The sequence below is a fragment of the Ahaetulla prasina genome, chromosome 1, assembly GCF_028640845.1.
Source record: "Ahaetulla prasina isolate Xishuangbanna chromosome 1, ASM2864084v1, whole genome shotgun sequence".
Classification (NCBI taxonomy): Eukaryota; Metazoa; Chordata; class Lepidosauria; order Squamata; family Colubridae; genus Ahaetulla; species Ahaetulla prasina.
Genome location: NC_080539.1, coordinates 166,671,720 through 166,693,957, shown reverse-complemented (window position 1 = coordinate 166,693,957; position 22,238 = coordinate 166,671,720). Strand labels below are relative to the sequence as shown.

At 38.9% G+C, this 22,238-nt stretch overlaps 1 protein-coding gene across 1 annotated transcript in view; it reads left to right on the top strand.

Annotated features, from left to right (window-relative positions):
• Positions 1–22,238, top strand: part of FGF18 (fibroblast growth factor 18) — a 142,975-nt gene that overhangs the window by 52,603 nt on the left and 68,134 nt on the right. The window contains 1 exon segment of the mRNA XM_058180841.1: positions 19,780–19,960. Within this exon segment, the coding sequence (XP_058036824.1) occupies positions 19,780–19,960 (181 nt within the window).

Genomic DNA, 22,238 nt, shown 5'->3' with positions numbered 1-22,238 from the left:
GGCAGAGCTGGAGAAGATGGAAATTTTTACATTAGATCAGATAAATATGAAACTGGACAGACTTGGCTATGTGACAGGTATGAGAGGAAAGATTCTTTATGTAGATGTTTCTTTCAAGCGGATATTAAGGAGCTGGCTAGAACAAATGAAGTTTGAGTACAGTTCATCCCAAGGCAAACTATTAAGCAAGATTTTAAGAAATGAAGCCTTGCCCTTACAACAGTCCATGTACTGTCAGTATCACGAATACACACATGCGTATTTCAGCATCAGAAATCTTCCAAAAATGCCTTTGAAATGACCACCCTGTCTTAGCCTATAAGTCTGAATCAGATCTCAGCCCTGCCATTAATGGAAAATGTTGCTTTTTATGTATGTGTAGATTGGGTTAACTAAATTGGATTTCTCTGTGGACAAATGGTTAAGAATGTTCAGTCTGTGTTTTGAGTTTGTAACACAGGAATAAAAATGTCCAGACCGCAGACGATGGGTGTGCCACACATTCAGTGATGCCATTTAGGCAGTTCCCAGGATATGATAAAAAATTGGCAGCATTGAGGCAGGTTTGGAAATCACAATCAGTTAATGAATATCTTAGCTAACACTGTTTAAGGTTCAGCAAGGAATGTGTTTGCTCATAAATGTACTAACTGTCAAAGACAGAAGTAAGTTGCAGGAGAACATTGCATCGAGCTCACATATTTTAACCTGCCAAGAATTGAGAAATAGTTCAGTTCTTCATGGATATCTATTGAACCCTTTATGCCTTCTATACCTTTTGCATTCAAGAAATGATACTTGAGACTCTGAGATGGTTACATGGGAAAGCTCCCACACTTGTATTTTCTTCTGGAAGTTCTGGGGGCAGCAAGCCCCACAGACCAAGCTACCTGGTCAGTTCCCATCCCACTACTTTCTGGTTGGTGAGGTTGTTGGTTCCAAACATGGATACTTAATCCATGTAACATAGCTTCTTTTCTTGTAATGTGTAGTGTTTTACTCTGTTGTTCCACACGATCTTTCTTCCCAGGTAGCATTTCTGTGAAAATCATCATGTAATGATGAAGAACAATTCTTTGATGCAGCCTGCCCCCCATCATCCAACCAGCATACTGATTGCAGCTGCAAGAACTTTACGCAGTGTAGCCGTGTGTGGGTTGGAGATCCCTTTTGTAGGGATCTATTGGATGTTATACAATCCTCTTTTTAAAAAATGAAGACAGCATGAAAATGGTAGGGGGGAAAATCGGTCTTAAAAGAACCTGATGGAACCTGATGGAATGGAAAGGTGCTCAAAGGATGATCCAGGTAATCCCTTCCTAAAGTTCTATACGATAGATGTGTTGGAACAGATCTTTAATTATCTCTAGTCAATATGATTGGAAAAGGTTGAGGGACAGTTTGATGAAATCTGGGACCATGTGTATTTTATTGGGGAATAGAGACAGTGTTCATAGATTGACTGCATGAATCAAGAAGAGAGCCGTGAAAATATTTACAGATCCCTCACATCCAGGACATAAACTGTTTCAACTCCTACCCTCAAAACGACGTTATAGAGCACTGCACAACAGAACAACTAGACACAAGAACAGTTTTTCCCCGAAGGCCATCACTCTGCTAAACAAATAATTCCCTCAACACTGTCAAACTATTTACTAAATCTGCACTACTATTAATCTTCTCATCGTTCCCATCACCAATCTCTTTCCACTTATGACTGTATGACTGTAACTTTGTTGCTGGCAATCCTTATGATTTATATTGATATATTGACCATCAATTGTGTTGTAAATGTTGTACCTTGATGAACGTATCTTTTCTTTTATGTACACTGAGAGCATATGCACCAAGACAAATTCCTTGTGTGTCCAATCACACTTGGCCAATAAAAATTCTATTCTATTCTATTCTATTTTCTTTCATATGAGCCCTCCATAGTCTAAAAATGACCTTAGAGTTTAGTAACTAGCATATTTACCCATTAAGCTGTGTCTCTATTAAGAGCCATGGATCCTACTTGCACCCCTTTCCCACTGGATCATCCAGCCATAATTAAGAAAGAAAAAAGTGAGCAGCAACAAGGCTATTTATTAAATATCCCACTGTTTCTCTTTGTTATGGCTATAGAAGGACCATTCAATAGGCCATGCAGTATGGTGGTAAAAAAAAATCAGACAAAAGCAACTAAGTTCCAAGGTTCCTCGTGTAATTAGAAAACTGGCTGTTCATAATCATAAGCAATGGGTGGAAAATAATCAAGAAGAGAAGCAACTAGAACTAAGGAGAAATTTCCTGACAGTTAGAACAATTATCAGTGGAACAACTTGTCTCCGGAAGTTGTAAATGCTCCATCACTGGAAAGTCTTTAAGAAGAGATTGGATAACCATTTGTCTGAAATGGTATAGAGTTTCCTGACTTAAGTAGGGTTGGATTAGAAGACCTCCAAGATTCCTTCCAACTATTCTATTCTATTCTATTCTATTCTATTCTATTCTATTCTATTCTATTCTATTCTATTCTATTCTATTCTATTCTATTCTATTCTATTCCTATTCCTATTCCTATTCCTATTCCTATTCCTTTCCATTCCTCATTTAGCCTGATCTATTTTCTAAGGCTGTTGTTTCCTTGAATCCCTGGAGATAACATGGAACAGCATATACTGAATAATAGCTGACATTACTACATCCCCCACAGGGTATCCCCTTATGCAAGGTTAATTCTCCAACCAATCATATGAATCAGTCGTTATGGAAAATTGAACCAGTTTGGCATTGGAATATTCTCTCTGTCACTTGTTTGAAGAATTAGGTCCCATTCTTCTGTCTGTTATTTTGGAAAGCCCCTTCCCCTGACCTCTCTATACCAACCGTTTAGTTTTATTTGGGCTCGTGGACGTTGTAAAAGCCTTTTGTAAGCACATGCATGACCATTGGCTTTTTTCAAGGATAAGACCCCTTTGTCTAAAAATGAGAAGTGTAGCCAGGGCCAGATAAGTGAAAGGCATCCTCAGATTTATTGTCTAAGTATGTGGGATGCAGAAATTACACTTACTTGGTGGAAATAACATCATACATGTGTTTGGAGCCAGGGAAGCAATATTGTTACTTAATAATTTTTTCCGCTTCAGAACTTTGCACCATTAGTTCATTTCTTCATCCCTTGGACCGTGTCTTACCATTTGTCACTATAAGGTGGATCCAGCATTGTCCAACATCTAGCACTTACAACATCTAGCACGCCCTGTTAGCAAGTGGTCAGATAACAGGAATTGCACTGCACTGAGATCTGGAAAACCATCAGGTCTCCATCCCTGATACAGCCCCCAAGCAAGTGATTAAAAAGTGATCCAGCTGTACTTTTGGAACTAAGTTGCAGGGAAGTTATCACAACTTGAAGCATGATTGTAAAATTTTCTTGCTGTTTACGTTTGCAAATCACATCCGTCCACAAAAGGGTAGAAATCTACCCGGTTCATGAAGACAGAGAATGGGCAAATTAGTGTAATCAGGTACTGGAAAAGAGGTATTTCCTGCATGAGGGCATGTTTAAATATGTTGTGACAAATGTTGGGTTTGTGTGCAGATAATCATTTTCCCTGTTGTGTTTCAGGTATGAAAGCCATTTGTGATCATGAGTAGCTCACAGAATTTCTTCCCTTTGTGGTTAGTTAATAAGAAAAATTGCTATAAGGATTTTTTTAAAATAGTAAACGGAGAGGATGACCTATATACCTTTCATCTTCATATATTGTTCTTCATAAATTCTGCTCTATGTTCTATTCTGTTCCTCATATATCATGTATCCTTACGATTTTATTGATATTGATTGTTTCCTGATTGTTTATTTGTACCCTATGACTATCATTAAGTGTTGTACCTTAGAATTCTTGATGATCTTTTCTTTTATGTACACTGAGAGCATATGCACGAAGACAAATTCCTTGTGTGCCCAATCATACTTGGCCAATAAAAAATTCTATTCTATTCCATTCCATTCCATTCCATTCCATATACTGAAGAACAGAATATTGTTCTTCATAATTGGTGTTTCTATGTGCTGGGATCCATCCCTGAATGAAAAGAAAATTAAAATGTAAGTCAATAAATATACATTCTAGTCCTATGCCAAAACTTAATTCTGAACTTTTCTCTTTTGTCACCAAGCCTGTAATTTTGTCTGGCGTGTTCTGATTAGGCATGGTGGAACACATCTCTATTGTTAAAAGTACAATCTAGGTCAGGGATGTCAAACTCAAGGTCTGCAAACCAGATCAAGCCCGCGGGGGTGCTTAGATCTGGTCCATGGGGCCACCCTGGAAACGGCAAAGGACCCGCCTGAGGTGCCTCTGCCAGCGAAAACGGAGCTCAGGGGGGCTGTGCACAGTTTAGGCCACGATGGCCTCCTGCAATCCCCTGCTAGCGAAAATGGAGCTCTGTTTTTGCTGGCAGAGGGCTAGAAAAGCAAACTAAAAACAAAACAAAAGGAAAAATAAGGAAAGAGGGGGAGGAAGAGGAAAGAATGAAGAGGGAAGGAAAAAGAAGAAAATGAAGGAAGATAACGGAAGGAAAGCAGGCAGGCTTGATGGAAGGAAGGAAGGAGATTATAATGAGAGTGAGTGAGGGTCTCAGGGAAGTCCTGCCTTAGCACTTGGCCACCATAGGTGACCCTGACACGAGTGACGTCGAGCTGGCCATACCCACCATGGCCACGCACCTTGACCATGCCCCCTGGCCATGCCCCCACCCCTCAAAGTCAAAGACAATCCTGATGCGGCCCTAAATGAAATCGAGTTTGACACCCCTGATCTAGGTCCACTCCTCACTCCCCTCCTCCAAAAGACTGCAGCTTCTCCTAGGCAAGTAACTTGAATTTATGGGAGCGTTTATCAGAAGCAATTCCTAATAGACACCTGGCTCTAGAACTTGGGAGGATTGTTCTTCCATTAGACAGCATCGATGGTAGCTTCAATTACTAAAGAGGCTGGTACAATGTCAACAATGCCATGTGGCCTGCTCTGTGCCCTTTAATCCTTAAAAGGCTCCAACATTTTTCTTATCTAAATTGCAATTTTCTTACAAAGATAGGGGCTTTATTTTTTCTGGACTTCCAGTCTTAACATCGCCTATGTTATGATTTGCACTCTACTATTGATTTGCTTAAAAACTATTATGGATACATCTAGAAAGATATTATTTGACCGCTTTAAGCTCTTGGCAGGATTGGCCCTCTTTTTAGTGGAAATTCAGTTGTTTTTCCTCATTGAAGACATATTTAGACAACCATGGGATGGAAGTTTAAACTTGATCCTTATTCTCAGGATCCCCATTCTCATGACACATGACACTTTTTGGATAATACTCAATTGAAAATTGCAAGAAAAAAAATAATTTTTTTCTGGAGTCCTTAGGCAAAAAGTGGTATTAATTCTTTAAGTTTGCTCATTGTAAATGAATCTTTTAAATCATCTGCTGTTTCACCAGAACAGTTTGAACAATGGCATTATATTAAATTAACAGTCCTCTCAGCTGTACAATTTCAACCTAATGCATTGGCAGTATCTGAATCCGTAAATATTATTATTGAAAGGAGTTTTGGGAGATTTTAAATTTACAATTCATGTTTATATACAATTAAAGAGTAATAAATCAGATATTGGTAATCTGCAAGAATTTGGGAACAGAATGCCCCATGTTAACAAATCAGTGGAAATGGGTTTTAAAGAATGTTAAATACGTTTCCTATGATATTAGAGTATGCAAAATTCTATAAAAGTTTCCCTTTTTAAAAATATTTATTGGACTCCTCAGAGGATGTTCAGAAAAAGGTTCATTGTCAAACCTCATTATGCTCTAAGTGAAGGGGATTTTGACATAGGACTGGAGCATGTTCTGCAGTTTTCTTGTTTTGATTTTCAGGAATTTAACAGCCCTAAGTTGTAAATATGATTTGGCAGATGGAAATAAGTGGTTTAGTGATGTGAACATGGTGTTGAACTATACAATAACCATTTGGAATTTATCAATTTATAACAAGTTTATTGTCTTTGGAGTTTATCAAAATAGTTTGTTTCGTTATGATGGAGATATATTGTTATTCTAGTTTTAAAATGTTGGCCTGAAGATACGTGTTCATCCTCTATCTGTGTATGGACAATACCATTTAATTTGATTAAAGTTTAATCAGCTATTTAAAAATGGAGCTGTTTTCCTTCTTTAACATATTGCATAATGTAGTACATGTATTTTTTCCCTTTTATTTTTCATATTGTTGCATTGTGTTCATCTTCTTTTTCATACATAAGTAACATAAGTCGTTAAGTAGCAATAATAACCTATCCCTGTGCTTCTGTAGATTCTGTAAGGCAGGGGTGTCCAAACTTGGCCCCTTGAAGAGTGATGGACTTCAACTCCCAGAATTCCCCAGCCAGCATGAGCTATAAATATGAGCAAGTTGCTGGCTGGGGAATTCTGGGAGTTGAAGTCCATCACTCTTCAAGGGGCCAAGTTTGGACATCCCTGCTGTAAGGGGTGCATCCCATTATCTTTTCTTTGAAAGAAGGGGTTCAGGGCATGCTGAAGAACTGAATAAACAGTGCCACTTTCCCATCCCAGTTTATTCTTACGTGCTTTCTAGTTTTTTTTTTTTTAAAAGAGACATGCAGAGAGAGAGAGAAAAATGTTAACTCAGGAATAAATAGGTACTTTGTATATTAGGGAGAATTTCAGGTAGAATTTTGGAGCAGACTTGGAGCTCCTAACATTAGACTATTCACATTCTGCCTGGCCACTGTGTGAAGTTACACAATTAACTCTTTGCAGTTTAAAAAAAACCCCCAAAAAACACAGGACTCCCTGGGATACACTCGGTCTTACACAGACGCACATGCATGCACAATTGCACCACTAACCTTGTAAATCCTGATATGACCTTAAGAATATAATGTGGCGATTTAATCCTCCTTCGTGATTTCTATCTGTGAATTTTTTGAAGGTTGCCAATTTTTTTTTTTTTGTTGCTTTAGGTCAATTTGATGCTGCTGAAGCATTGCAACGTTGACTTGCTGCTATTCTTGTATAGAGTAAAAGTTTGGTTAATAGTTTCCACTCATTGCAACCAAAAAATGTGTCTTCGAATTTATCTTGAACCTTTCTGTTTTTAAGAGGGGGGGTCTCATGAAAGAAGCAGCAACTGATATGAACTCTTTTTCTTTAGCAGTAAGCCAGTGAAAACACTCTGTGTTGCCAAAACAGTGATGCTTTCTCCAGTTTTAGTTTTATTATAAGGTAAAAATATAGAAGACTTTCTTCGGTGCAATAGATCAACGGCCCCCAATCTTTTGGGCACCAGGGACCGGTTCCACAGAGATAGGTTTTTCCGCGGACCGGAGGGGGCATGGTTTTGCATGCTGCCCATGGATGGGGCTTTGCTTGTTTGCGTGGCCCACTTGCTGGCATGCTGCCGGTCCATGGGCTGGGGGGTTGGGGACCCCTGCAATAGATTACAAAAATAATACCACATCAACCTTTTGCTTTACATTTCACAACATTTCAAGCCATTTTCTCGATCTGCAAAGCATCCCTAATAAATAACTGGATTTCTTTTGAAGCTTGGCTCAAGACTCATGATTTAATTACAGCATCCGTCGGACCTTTGACACACTTCATTTTTATTATTATTATTATTTATTCGATTTTTATACCGCCCTTCTCCCGAAGGACTCAGGGAGTACAGCCAAGATAAAACAAACGGTACAATATACAATTAAAATACAAATTAAAAAACTTATTATATAATTGGCCTAAAAACTTTAAAATATATAAAACTAAAAAACCCCTTAAAATTAATAATAGAAAATTTAAAACCAATAAAATTTAAGCCAGCCCCGCGCGAATAAATAGATGTGTTTTCAATTCGCGGCGAAAGGTCCGAAGGTCAGGTATTTGGCGTAAACCCGGGGGAAGTTCGTTCCAGAGGGTGGGAGCCCCCACAGAGAAGGATCTTCCCCTGGGGGCCGCCAGCCGACATTGCTTGGCGGACGGCACCCTGAGAAGTCCCTCTCTGTGAGAGCGTACGGGTCGGTGGGAGGCATGAGGTAACAGCAGGCGGTCCCGTAAGTACCCAGGCCCTAAGCCATGGAGCGCTTTGAAGGTAGTGATTTAATTGCAAAACCATTCTAATCTTCAAAATCTAAAATCAAAGTTTTATTTTTTTCCCAGTTTTGAGCAAAAGTCCAGAAACAATTTCCAAGTAGAGATAAAACTAGACAAAATATTTTCTTTAATTAAAACAGTCCATTTTGCCATCTTCACTAACAACATTACCTGCTGCCTTCTCACCCTTACAAATGCCCTTAAACTACAGCTATTTAACAAATATTTTTTAAAAAAGCTATCAGATAGTAGATGGCCTAAAGTTTAAATTTAATTCAAGCAAATCTATTACAGTTTTTGTGAGTTGAACATGTCCAACCATCCCATGATAGGGTGTGATGAGAAATATAACTGTTAAAATGAGAAAAATCCTATGAAACTATCCATTTTGTTTTTCTCTATCAGTTTTACTATGTCTCAGTATATTTTTATGAGTTTGATTCAACTAATTTGCATTGTAATTTGCTTTTTTAAAGAAAATGCACAAAAACATATATTTATGTTCATTTCTCCATTCATAAGCTGTTTCCAGCTTATTACATACATTCATTTTGGAAAGAATTTCCAATAATATTCTCCAAACTACACATTTGTGCATGTCCATCCATATCTGTCTATCTGTCTGTCTGTCTGTCTGTCTGTCTGTCTGTCTGTCTGTCTGTCTGTCTGTCTGTCTATCTATCTATCTATCTATCTATCTATCTATCTATCTATCTATCTATCTATCATCTATCCTCAATATAGAGTTTTCCTGTGGAGTATCCAACTGCACTGCAAAGCTCAGATAAGTGCTTATTTCAAAGTATTATGAATGTTTAGTTTTTCTGTGAATTTAACATATATATACCAATATATGTGACAAATAAATAAAATAAAATAAATAAAAACATTTACATTCAAATAGAACAAAATGTTTTCTTCCTATTATACTGTACATTAACTAATAACTGTGTTATTTTTCTTTTAATCCCTCTTTCTGGCTTTCAGCACTTTTTCTCTGGTTCAGTAGTTCTTAGTGTTAGCCTAAGCAAATGTTTGCTTAATTTCTTATTGCTCTTTATAAAAAGTTGCTAGAGCCAATTGCATTTTATGAGCAAGCACATATGCATCTTTTGCTGGTTCTGGCAACACCATGGGATTGTTCTCTTTCTGATCTCAAAATTCTAGAATCTAGCGCTGTATTATACAGTATGCTGAATGTCAACACACACACACGTGGGGATACTAAATGCCTAAATAAATAACTTGATTGCACTCTTCTGATGAAAGGGAAAGTGCTTCTGAAACTTAAAATGTTATGACAAATTCTGTTGGACTGATGAAATGTTAGGCTCAATGGTGCTCGGGTATTCACCTGACTTGTTCTGTTGTATTTTCAAGAAATGTGGGAAATCAAGTATATCTATTTTACCAGGCAAATATTGGAAAGTGACCCACAGTGTGTGGCCTTCCCCTCCAATTTGACACCGTAATCTCAGCTGGCCATTGTGACATGAATTACTGGTTTCTGCTATGTCTCCTTTGACCTGTTCCATGCTGTGTCATGAATTACAGCACCTAACCTTAATCTGACATCCTCCAGAGTTGTCTTTTTTGAATCTCTGGACAGTATGGCCAACTCTCAAAATCCTTTTTGACTGTGCCACAAAATAGCAATTCATTAAAAAAAAATCACAAAAATTTCAGGCCCTACAGTTTTCTAGTAGGCAAACACATCCAAAGATAAATAAGCAATATTCCAACTGTCTGTAAAATGGATTGTGACAGTGGTGGGATTCAAGTAATTTAACAACCGGTTCTCTGCCCTAATGATTTCTTCCAACAACCAGTTTACCAACTGCTCAGAAAGTTAACAACCGGTTCTCCCGAAGTGGTGCGAACTGGCTGAATCCCACCACTGGATTGTGATTGGTGAAAGGCAGATATTTGCTTTGTGTTCCATTCTTTAATTCTATTTTTTGGAACTGCAACTATACCTGCCTCTCTTCTTCTGCAACAATAACTCTGATAGGATTATGGTAGCATAAAAATGTAATATATAAACTCAATGCATGCCTGTACTATGATATTACAGCCTTATGTATTTACTTGGGGTATAAGCATGTTGTGATGTTATTAGAAGCAGACAAAGTGACATTAAGTATTTTTCTTTTTGAAAATTTTCATTCAGCCAAAACAGTAGAAGCAAATAATCAATTCTTTGAAAAACCATGATACATTTTGAAAGAAAAGAAGTTTAGTAAATGGACAGCTGGAATTAAAATCTAAGACTGAATCTATTTAATTCATCTGAAACAAAGTTTTATATTCATTACCTGTAGGTGGCTGAGAAGGGCATAAAATGGGAAAGACAACCAACACCTTTTAATTAAAGCCATTTATTATGGCTGTTTTATTTTATTTTATTTCTAATGGCTCTAATAACCATAGTAACTTAACAACTGCAGTGATTCACTTAATAACTGTGGCACGAAAGGTCGTACAATGTGGCAAACCTCACTTGACAACTGTCTGTCTTAGCAACATAAATTTTGGGATTAATTGTGGTCATAAATTGAGGAATACTAATACTAATAATACGCTTGATAGCTTCCCATATTCTCAAAGCTTATGCTCTATTAACTATGAGAACGATACAGATTGTCTTGTGAATAGGCATTTCTCCTGTAAAAATAGTCATGATGATGGATGGAAAAAAAAGTTTGTTCATAAACTTACCCTTGTATTTTGTATTTTTTTTACATATTTCATAGCTGTTCACAGCTGTTGTTTGATGTTTTATAATTAAGCCTATTGTATACAACTAACTGAACTTTCCAGGATGGATCAAGTTTCAAAGTTTGTGTAGTAACACAATCCTGCTGTGGCTTGAATAGCATTCTGTTACAGAGTTAATTTATGAGTGTATCAAAAGACTATGTGGAAGGAGCCTTTGTAAAAGGTATTTTGATGTGTTCAAAGTTTTAAAAGAAGTCAATTTAAAAAAGAGTGAATCCATGGATCAATATTCTGATATTATTTATTTAATTTATTTATTTATTTAAATTTGTATACCGCCCTTCTCCCGAATGACTTCTACAGAAATTCAAGATTTATGCAGAAAGTATTAATAGTTAAAAGTACAAGAGGGAGCATATTCCCGGTGTTTAATTCACAGTATGCTTAGTTCAATGTGATAAAATAAAGCAAAGGTTAGAATAATTGTTTTGAATGTCAATCCAATTCAGAGGGGACCCATCAGCTTCTCTCCATCCTCCAAAGGTGCCCTTGTATTTCTGTCCCATCTCATATTTCTAAATTCTGGCAGCTGAAGGGAGGTTTGTCCCAACAGTCAGCTTCTTCTTCTTCCTGTTCAATTTCAGTTTCATCTCCTAAGTGCTTTTTACTTAGATTGCATTAACAAAGACTTTTCAAGGGAACGTCATTGAATTTCACTTACCCAAAAGCACTCCAATCAATGATGTAGCAGAGCAACTCAAATTAGATTCCAAATTGGCTGCAAAGAGAAACAATCAACAGTGATGAGAAGTTTTCAAGTAGGATGATACTGCATATCAGAATTCCAAACAATTGGTAAGAGGATGGTGTTACTGCCAAAGACTAATTGATTCAGGAAAATGGAGTCTAATCATTCTAGTATGTTGTCAGATACAATACTCCTTGAAATGTTCTCAAAGTTTACAATCAATTGGATCCTCATCTAATGTGCATTAGATTGCTGTTATTGATGTTTACTGGAAGGATTTTTCAGAGCACAATGATGAAAATTTGGATATTGTATATGTTATAGTTATGTTTAGATATTATAAATATAAGTGTAGCTGTCCTAGACAAAACATGATGAAAAGTGTGAATAGAATGTTGATAATAGATAACCTCACAAAGGAAGTTGGTGCAATTGATGCGATGTTAGCTATGTAGTTTGTTTAATGTGCATATGAATATAAAGTTCATGCATAATTATTACAAGAATGCCATTATAATTCTCTTATAAAAAGGAAAAGGTAACAAGAAAGAATGTATAAACATGGGGATTTGCTGGTTAGGAATCCCTAGGAAAGCATTGCAGAGTCTGACAGAAAACACATGAGAAGTAACAATGAGTAAATATTTGAGAGCAAGGTATAGATTTTTGCTCTACAGCAGTTCACTGAGAAACATATGAATGGGCAAGGAGAAGTTTATTGTTATTTAGAGAATGTATATCAGAAAGTGAATAAGCTTCTATTATGGAATGCATTAGATAAATATGGAGTTGAGGGTTCGTGCTGAATTTCGGTATGTGATGGAAATAATGAATACATTAGAATAAAATGAATATTGAACAAATGGTTGTTTAATGCATTTAATGCAATAAATGTGTAAAGAATGCTCAGTGTTAGAAGTATATTGATTGGGAGTATTAATGCATTTTTACATGCAGATGATACCTTGTTTATTGAGAATCAAATTATTTGCAGGAATGTTAGGTAACTTACAATGAAGTGTATGGATCAAAAAATTAATATATTGAAGACCAAGTTATTTCAGTTTGACAGGAAAACAGAATGAACAATTAAACATTTTACATAATTGCCCCACTTGCTTTTATGTACTTATGTAATTAAAGGTAAAGGTAAAGGTTCCCCTCGCACATACGTGCTAGTCATTGCCGACTCTAGGGGGCGGTGCTCATCTTCGTTTCAAAGCCAAAGAGCCAGCGCTCTCCGAAGACGTCTCCATGGTCATGTGGCCGGCATGACTAAATGCCAAAGGCGCATGGAACGCTGTTACCTTCCCACCAAAGGTGGTCCCTATTTTTTCTACTTGCATTTTTATGTGCTTTCGAAACTGCTAGGTTGGCAGAAGCTGGGACAAGTAATGGGAGCTCACCCCGTTACACGGCAGCACTAGGGATTTGAACCACCGAGCTGCCAACCTTTCGATTGACAAACTCAACGTCCTAGCCCCTGAACTTACTTGCTTTTATGTAATTATGTAATTATGTAATTACATAAGTGAAGCAAGTAAGTGAATTAGTATACAGTGGCAGAATGGTTACTAAACATAGCAAAATGAATGGAGAAATGTCAAGTTGAATATATGCTGGTAGAAAAGTGATATGTTTTAGGGAATGAATGAATTCACTTCTTTGTCCAAAGAAGTGAAAATTATTGTGACAAGAATGTGCTCCTACCTACTTAGCTATATGAAAGTGAGACTTGGGTATATCCAGAGAATAATAAAAGTGAGTTTTATATGGTGGAAGTGTCGGGCATTTGAGGAGTGATAAACTAAAAGAAATTGGATTTCTTTTAGTTTATCACTCCTGGATGAATGGGTGATGCAGGAATGTTATTTAGCCAGGGTTTTTTTTCCCCAGGCACCTCTCCACTTGGTTTTTAATAACACATGGTAGGCAGTGTGCTTAAAAACAGGCAATGGCACTGACCATCCAGTTGTGCCTAGTGATACAGCTCAGTAGTTCCAGAGATTAAGAAAGGAAGGAAGGAAGGAAGGAAGGAAGGAAGGCACATGAAAGTCATGACTAGATAGTGTTGATGACATTCTGAAAAAGAGCTGAGAAGTTTAAAGACAAAAGGAAATCGGTGAGGCAGGTGAAAACAAGGATGGTCTGCAATGAAAAGAAACGTATGGAAATATATTAGTGCACTATGTTGCTGTAAACTAGACTTTTGGTTGCCTGTCTTTAATTCCTGTCCTTCACTACTTCTCATTCTTTGCCAAAACTTTGCATAACAATGACTATCTTAAAAAGAAATAATAAAATGCATGTGAAAGTATTGAATGAGAGCCTTACTTGGATGCTGATGGAGGCCTTTTCTAACTGGATCGTTTTAACTGAAGATACTCAAGTTTGAAGCAGTTATTTTGCAAGGGAAGCATGCTACATTTTATTGATCCCTGTTAACTTCATCCTTTCTTTGGAACTGAATGTAGCATTCAATGCTATTTGCCTTTTTGTAGGAGCAAAGGCATGATGTGAAAATCTTAGTTCTCAGATCACCTAACTGAAAAGATCACAAAATCTAACTCTGTTGCTAGACTTTCCTGCCCCAATCATATGTTGGCTGTCTGTGCCACATGTGCAGTTAAATTATAGAAGCTGATGTACATGATTTGAGGTAGATCTGCAAAAGGTTTCTTTTTTAGATTTAGTGGGGGTTTTTTTGTATTGCAAAAAAATTGTATCCTTGTGTCATTACCATTTCCCTAGAAGATGTTCTGTGCTCACAAAGGTCCTGTTTTTTGTTTCTTGTTATTTCATTTCTCTGCCTCTCACACTCTGAAGTTTTCAGTGGTTGGGCTCTGAAACTTCTGGTTCCCCAGGAAATCTGGCATATTGAATTCTGTGATTTAAGGGTACCATCTAAGATGCACGATTGCTGTGTCTGAGTATGGTCAAGTAACTTCACAAGTTGTGTTCACCTAATTATATGAACCACTGCACCCCCCCCCCCCGAGATTTTATTCAATCTGAGCAAATTGCTTCGACTCTGTTTCTTTTATACCATTTTTGCTTCTTGTCTTCACTCTTAACGACTGCTGGCTTGTGCCTCAGCTATACCTGTGACTAATACGGTGCTGAAATCTCTCCTCTAATTCCCCATTATTTTCCTCTTCTGCAAAAGAAGATTCTGTTTTTATTACCTCATTCTCAGGGTAAAATGAACTTGCGGTTGGTTACCGAAGGCAGACTGCTATTTTCTGTTCTTCATTTGCCTGCCAAGCTACAGATTCCCAGGATGCCCTGGCTTCCTGGTGTGAAAAAACACCATAGAGGTGTTTCCTCCTGGGACCGTCCATCTGGATTTAACTGAAGTGTGGGAAATCACTAAAGCTGCAGATCATTGGGGGAAAAAATACCATACAATGGAAAAAAGAAGAACCTTCTCTTTCATGATCTCATAACTATATTGTGCAAAAATTTCACACCTTCCCGCCTCCTCCCAGAATTTCAACTATTTTTTCCCCATCACACTAAATAAAACAATACTCATCTGATCTTTCATTGTCAGGTGCTTGGCCTTTTTCCTGCTTCTAGCTCTGCGTTCTCCTCTGCGCTTCAACTCTTACGGTTTTGTCTTCTGCAAAAATCAGCTGTACCTGTTTTACACCATATTCCTTTCTGTGGTTCTAAAAGCCAGAAACAGATGCCTGCTGAAGGCTTCATCTCATTCTGTTAAATGAAAGTTAGCATAAGAGTAATTTCCCATGCCACTAGGAAGACTTATAGATCAAGAAAATCTATGGTCTGTGTCAACTTCCTAACTGTCTAGAAACTTACATGATGGGTGGTGTGTGTGTGTGTCAAATTTACAGGATAGCAGAGATGAGGAAAAGGGAAAAAGAGATGGTAAAAGAGATGCGGTGGCTCAGTAGCTAAGACGCTGAGCTTGTCGATCGAAAGGTCGGCAGCTCGGCGGTTCGAATCCCTAGTGCTGCCGTGTAATGGGGTGAGCTCCCATTACTTGTCCCAGCTTCTGCCAACCTAGCAGTTCGAAAGCACGTAAAAAATGCAAGTAGAAAAATAGGGGCCACCTTTGGTGGGAAAGTAACAGCGTTCTGTGTGCCTTTGGTGCTTAGTCATGCCTGCCACATGACCACGGAGACGTCTTCGGACAGCGCTGGCTCTTCGGCTTTGAAATGGAGGTGAGCACCGCCCCCTAGAGTCAGGAACGACTAGCACATATGTGCGAGGGGAACCTTTACCTTTTAGAGGTGGGAAGATGAAATTGTTACTCAATCCAGTGAGAAACATTCTTGTTTCCTTTGTTTTGTGTGCGTGCTTTCAGTGAAAATAATGGAAAATGGCAAGAGTAAGATGGATTGAAGTTCCAATAGCAACCTCATTTCCACATTTTGAGAAATTAATACTCTCAGAGAAGTGATAACAAAAAGTGACACATACATGTAATTCTTGAATTACAACAGTTCACTTAGTTTGAAATTACAGTGTCACTGAAAAAAGTGATTTATGACCGTTTTTTACACTTACAAACATTGCACCACCCCCATGGTCATGTGTGTCGTGATCCGTCAGCAGCCTGAGGAGCTGTCAATGGAATCGGACTGTGAGGAGCCTGTTCCTAAAGCCCGTATGAGAAGAGCTGCCAGAAGGCAAGAGCAGCTCAAGCAGAGAGGTCACCTCGGGAGTAGGGCCAAGAGATGATTGGCTCCTCCCATAAGGTTTAAAACAAAACCAGCACTGGTGTCTCAGTTTGCCGGAAAGCAACGTTGCAGCTGCGCTCTTTGCTCTGTTCTCTGCTCTGGACATTTATCAGAAAGGACCTTGGCAGTTATACAAACTGAACTCAGGTTTGTGATAACCGAAGAATGTTTGTTTGTTGGTGAAGCCTTTGTTCTATATCGAGTTACACGACGCTGGGAATAAGCTAATTCCCAGCTGTTCGAATAAAGTATACTTTTCTTAAGGACTGCGTTTGTTGCTACCTACTCAGATCTGATCAAAATTCAGACGCTTGGTGATTGACTCTTTTTTGTGACAGTCACAGTATCCTGTGGGTCATGTGATCCCCTTTTGCTACCGACTAACAAGCAAAGTCAATGGGGAAACCAGATTCACTTAATGACCATTATTCACTAACTTAACAGCTGCAGTGATTCACTTAATACATGTGACCAAAAAAGTCATAAAATGGGACAAAACTTACTTAGCAAATATTTCACTTAGCAACATAAATTTCAGGCTAATTGTGGTTGTAAGTCAAGCATTACCTGTATTCATTGTTACTCTCTATCAGGTGCAACAGAGACACACAAAGATACGTGTTACCATTTGTATGTATGAGCCTATAGTAGTTAACTTCATTAGAAACATACGTCATTGTTAAATAGGATCTTTCTAGCCCCGTGATGGCGAACCTATGGCATGTGTGCCACAGGTTGCACGTGGAGCCATATCGATGGGCATGCGAGCTCAGCTCTGGCGTGCATATGCGTGCCGGCTAACTGATTTTCGGGCCTTCTGGGCCCACTGGAAGTCGGGAAACAGGCTGTTTCCTGCCTCCAGAGAGCCTGTGTGTGTGTAAGACCCATTTTTCGCTCTCCCCAGGCTCCAGAGCCTTTCTAGGAGCCTGGGGAGGGGGAAAACGGCCTTCCCAACTCCCCCGGAGGCCCTCCTTAGGCCAGAAATGGCCCGTTTGCTGACTTCCAGTCAGAAGTTGGCAAATGGACCATTTCCAGCTTCTGGAGGGTGTCCGGGGGTGGTGGGGAAGGCCGTTTTCCCCCTCCCAGGCTCCTAGAGAGGCTCTGGAGCCTGGGGAGAGCAAAAAACAGGCTTACTGGGCCATCCCCCCCGCACTCCCCCCCCATCACGTGCCAAAAGTGGGGGGGGGAGTGCGAGGGGGGGTCGTGCACACATGCATGGGGGGGCAGGGCAGGGCGCATAGAATTATGGGTATGGGCGCATGCATGACCCCCCCCGTGCTCCCCCCCACTTTTGGCACGTGATGGCAAAAAGGTTAACTATCACTGCTCTAGCCCATCTCTGATTTGATCAACAACCTCAACCCAGCAATTTGCTGATGAAGGTTGCTGCAGTTAAGATTGGAAAAGAAAATGGTAGCAAATAATAATCTGTTATTTTTCAAGACACACCTGAAACAAAAAAAGAACTCAGGAAGCGGCTTTGCAAATTTTCTAATTGACAGAGTGGAAATCTGCCCAAACCATGAAAACAAAATAGTGATTACCCTACTTTCCAGACGATGGAAAGAGACATCTTAGATATTTCATGTTGACGTTGCTGAGATAATTTTATATGTTTGGAAGGTCATAAAGGAAATAATTGCTATTAGGCTGGTCTGGAAGTTAAAAGAAGTGTTTTTGGAGTATTAAAGGGACATGTTGCTTTACTTTTTGAAACCAGAAAGAGGCCTAAATGGAGACATATTTAATTTTTAGAAATGAAACTCCTTTAAAAGCAGCTGAACCCTTTTTATATACCTTACATTATTAAATGTTTCGGTAGAATAAGCCAAGCCACACTTAGATTTCTATTCATTTGTTAAAAGCATTGCTATCCTTTTGCAGCTAATGAAAATAAAATATTCATTAAATTCAAGGTTACCTAGGATGGGCATTTTCTTCCATAAAAAAGTTTTATTTTTACGATCATGTCGAACAACTCATTCAATGTACAGTTATATACAATTAGTCAGGCCTGCCCAGTCACCACCCCACTTTTTAACACTCTTCCCTCTTTTACCTTCTTTTACTTTCCAGACCTTCCTCTCCTTCTCTTATCTACATCCTCTCCTCCCTCCACCCTACACCTTCCTTCTCCCTCTTCTACCCCTCTTCCTTCCTCTTCTCCTCTTTCCTACCTCCTACTCTCTCTTTTCTCCCTCCCCACCGTTCTAAAATGGCAACTGGGCAGACCCGACCCTACATTAATTATATTTATACATCTTCAATAATCTAGGATGGGCATTTTGACCACTTACGCATTCTTAAGAGAAAATGCGACATTAAGGATAGGGGGGGACAAATGAGGATAGATAGAGCTTTGCATAGCACACATGTATGTGTATGTGCATTTGTTTCTTCTGTGTAATTTTGGCAAGAATACCAAAAAATGTATGCGATTTCAGTGTCCTTCTCAGATCTACCTATGGTTGTTGTGGGGAAAAAAGGAGAGAAGAAAGCATCTTGAGTCTGGAATAAAAGGTGGGATACAAATAAAAGTTAGATTGATTTTAAAAATTGGGGGAGAGGCACTCGCGACTTTGCATGCTCTTTCTCCTGCACAATATCAGGCACATATTTCATCATAAATGAGCGGTGGTTCTTTCCCAAATTAGTTGGAGTACGTGTAATCATTAGGCTCATCCAGAAATATAGTTCTGTTTGCTTTCATATTGAGTTGCTCTGTTTTTTTGTTTTTTGTTTTGTTTGCTGGGCATATAGTAGGTCTGGATTTGCTTGATTTTGCAACATGGTGATGTCAAAAGGACTTTCGGGTGTGTGTCAAGGAAATGCACTGCTGGATGCTGGCATAAGGCTTGAGTTGGACTACCTGTAGCTTCCTGGCACTGTCATTCAACACTGTGTGCTCTTAACTCCATGCTTTCAGGTAGAATGAAAAGGAGCTTCAACCTAGTAACTTCTTCTCCAACAGAGAACTTGATGGGGTTCTGGAGACCAAGGGCATGCCAACCTTTCAAGGTAGTCCAGAGAAGAAACCAAAACCATGACTACTAACGTTACCCTTATTTAAGGTTATCATAACAAAATATTGCAAGCCTGAACACATTTCTCCTCTTTCCTGCCTTTACTTTCCAGAGAACTTGGAAAATGGTTTCTTCACTCCCATTCCTTCTGTGGACTATCCCTTATCTGACTGTTACCCTAGCTATTCCTTCTCCTATTCCTATAACTGGGGATATTCCCACAGTTGTAGCCCGTCCTTCACGAAACAAGTCAAATCAGGGTTAGCTCTCAACATGTCATCTTGCAGATTCCAATGGCCAGCCATCAACCTTAATGTCTACGAGCTTCTGAAAGTTGGTTAGACATTATTGACTGTGCTACTTGACATCTGTGCATTGAAAATGGCATCGTCATTTCTGGTTTGTTTTTTCTGGTTTTGAAAATTAGATGTTTGTTGCTGAAGAAAATGTGGATTTTCGGATACATGTGGAAAATCAGACACGAGCAAGAGACGATGTCAGCAGGAAGCAGCTCAGACTTTATCAGCTCTACAGCCGAACCAGCGGGAAGCATATCCAGGTGCTGGGAAGGCGGATCAGTGCCAAAGGAGAAGATGGAGACAAATATGGTAAGAGAATTTACGGTACTTCTATCTGCTATTCTTGGGTGTGCCTAAAGCATGGAGGTGATTCATCGGCTTCTCTGATTGGTCAAACTTGAATAAAATAAGCCAAGACAATGGACATACAGTGATCCAGTACCAAAATGAGTAGACCATTAGCTTGTTAAATATGAGGCAAATTACAAAAATAAAAGAAAATGATTTTGCCTTATTCATTGCTTAAATGGTCTAGGTAATTCCAATGACTGTTAGTATACTTTTCACTATATTTCTTTGTTGTTGTTTTTTTACGGTAATTCCTTTCTGAAAGGAATTGTCTTTCCTTTTGTAAAAAGATTCCTCATGATAATACTATGAGGTAAATGATAGTAAATGAGAGGCTCGTTGATTGAAACTCCTCTAGGGAACTTTGTGGCTAACTAAAAGGGATTAAACGAAGGATCATCTTTTGGAAAACAAGCATCTAATCTGGAAGTACCCCATCCATGACTGTTCTGAGTGTATTGTTTCAGCCTACCTAAATTTGGGGTGAATGGAAAAATCACAACTTGCTGGTCATTATCTTTGAACTTCTCAGATTCTCCGTTGGAACAACATGTCCTCAAAACTTCTAACATAGGAAAATGGTATGGTAGAAGAAGTTAATAGTGGAAGTCCATCTATTATTTATGATTGGTTGTGGAAAAATGGAGGGACAAAAGAGAGACCAGATTCATCCCTTTGGTTTCAATGGGATAAGAGGTGGAGACGAATAAAATACAGTAATGTTTATTTTGATGTCTTGCTGGGTCCATCCATTATGAATATATTTTCCACTCAGAAAATTAGAACTCAGAAAGGTTAAACTATCCTTCCTGTTCTACAGGTAGTCCTTGATTTACGACTACAATTGAGCCTGGAATACTGGTTGTTAAGTTGTTGCAGTCATTAAGCATGTATATGACGTGGCTTGATTTTACAACCATTTGTATGATGGTTGTTAAGTGAGTCACCATGGCTGCCGCCGCAGTGGAAAATGTCAAAAAAGTTGCAAATTGTGATCATGAATCTACAGGATGCTGCAATTGGCCATAAATACAAATTGGTTGACAAGAGCCCAAAATTCAGTCATGTGACCACAGGTGTGTGTGTAGTCATAACTTTGAGGATGGATAAAGTACTTGTTTTGACCCAGTCTTAGCAGAAGCAAGAAACAGACTCCTTGTCACGAAAACCCCTCTTTATTTACCTCTTGTGAATTAATTGCATTCACCCACCGAAAAGTCCAGGCAATAGTCCTTCAAGGAGTATTACTGTACTGTACTGTAACTGTAGTAAAAACCTTATCAGTTCCTTGCGATAATTGCAAGGTCATGAGCTCCCAGCCGAAAGGCTGCAAAAAGTTCTGGCAAGCAGTCTTTGTGGCATGAAACACAATATGCAAAATCTTCAGAAATACGAATTGTTGTCTCCTACGACAACCACTCCCCTTTCCTTCTATTTATTCCCCAGCCAGGGAGGGGCCATTCAGTGTCCATGTGTGCTTTGCTTCCCAAGTCGACTCCTTGTTCTCCTTTGTTCACCTCTCCTAACTGCTCTGTGCATATGTGCATCTGGAACAGTCCCCAGCTGTTTTTCCTCCTTACTCATATCAGCCTCCAAAGGTAGCTGCCTCTCCGGTGGCTGGGAAATGTCAGACGGCCCTGGCTCTATCTCTGCATCCAACACACAGCATCCATCAGAGCCTTCCCCAGACTCCAGCACTGGCCCAAGTTCCACCCCAACCTCCTCATTGTCCGAGTCTGCCATCAGCTCTGCTGGCAGTTGGCGGGTCACAACAGTAGTCATAACCTTTGTGAGAGTTTGATCTGTCTCATCAGTGATCCCAGGAGTTGAGTAACTTCAATGTTTAAAAAATTATGTTACACTTAAACAATTAGGGTTTATTTAGAAGCATAAAAAGTCTTTTGCCATCAGTCAGACATGGAACATTCTTGTAGTAGATTTGATTCTGAACTCTAAACAGAAAACATTACAACAATATGTTGAACTGAATGGTGTAATCATTTTGATAGATAGCTTTTAAACTAGGATCCATTTAATTGGTTATTAATCAGGCTATGTCTAGACTGATAATGTGAAAGATTCTCCAAATATTTCATATTGGTGAGATGCTGAGTGTTCCTGAAGTGCTTTTAGATCATGGAGAATGGAGAGGGGAGATTATGTCTGGACAGGCTACTTAAAAAGTAGCTGCCTATTCATCAACTAGATTTAAATCTTGCAATTCTGTACAATGCCTTTC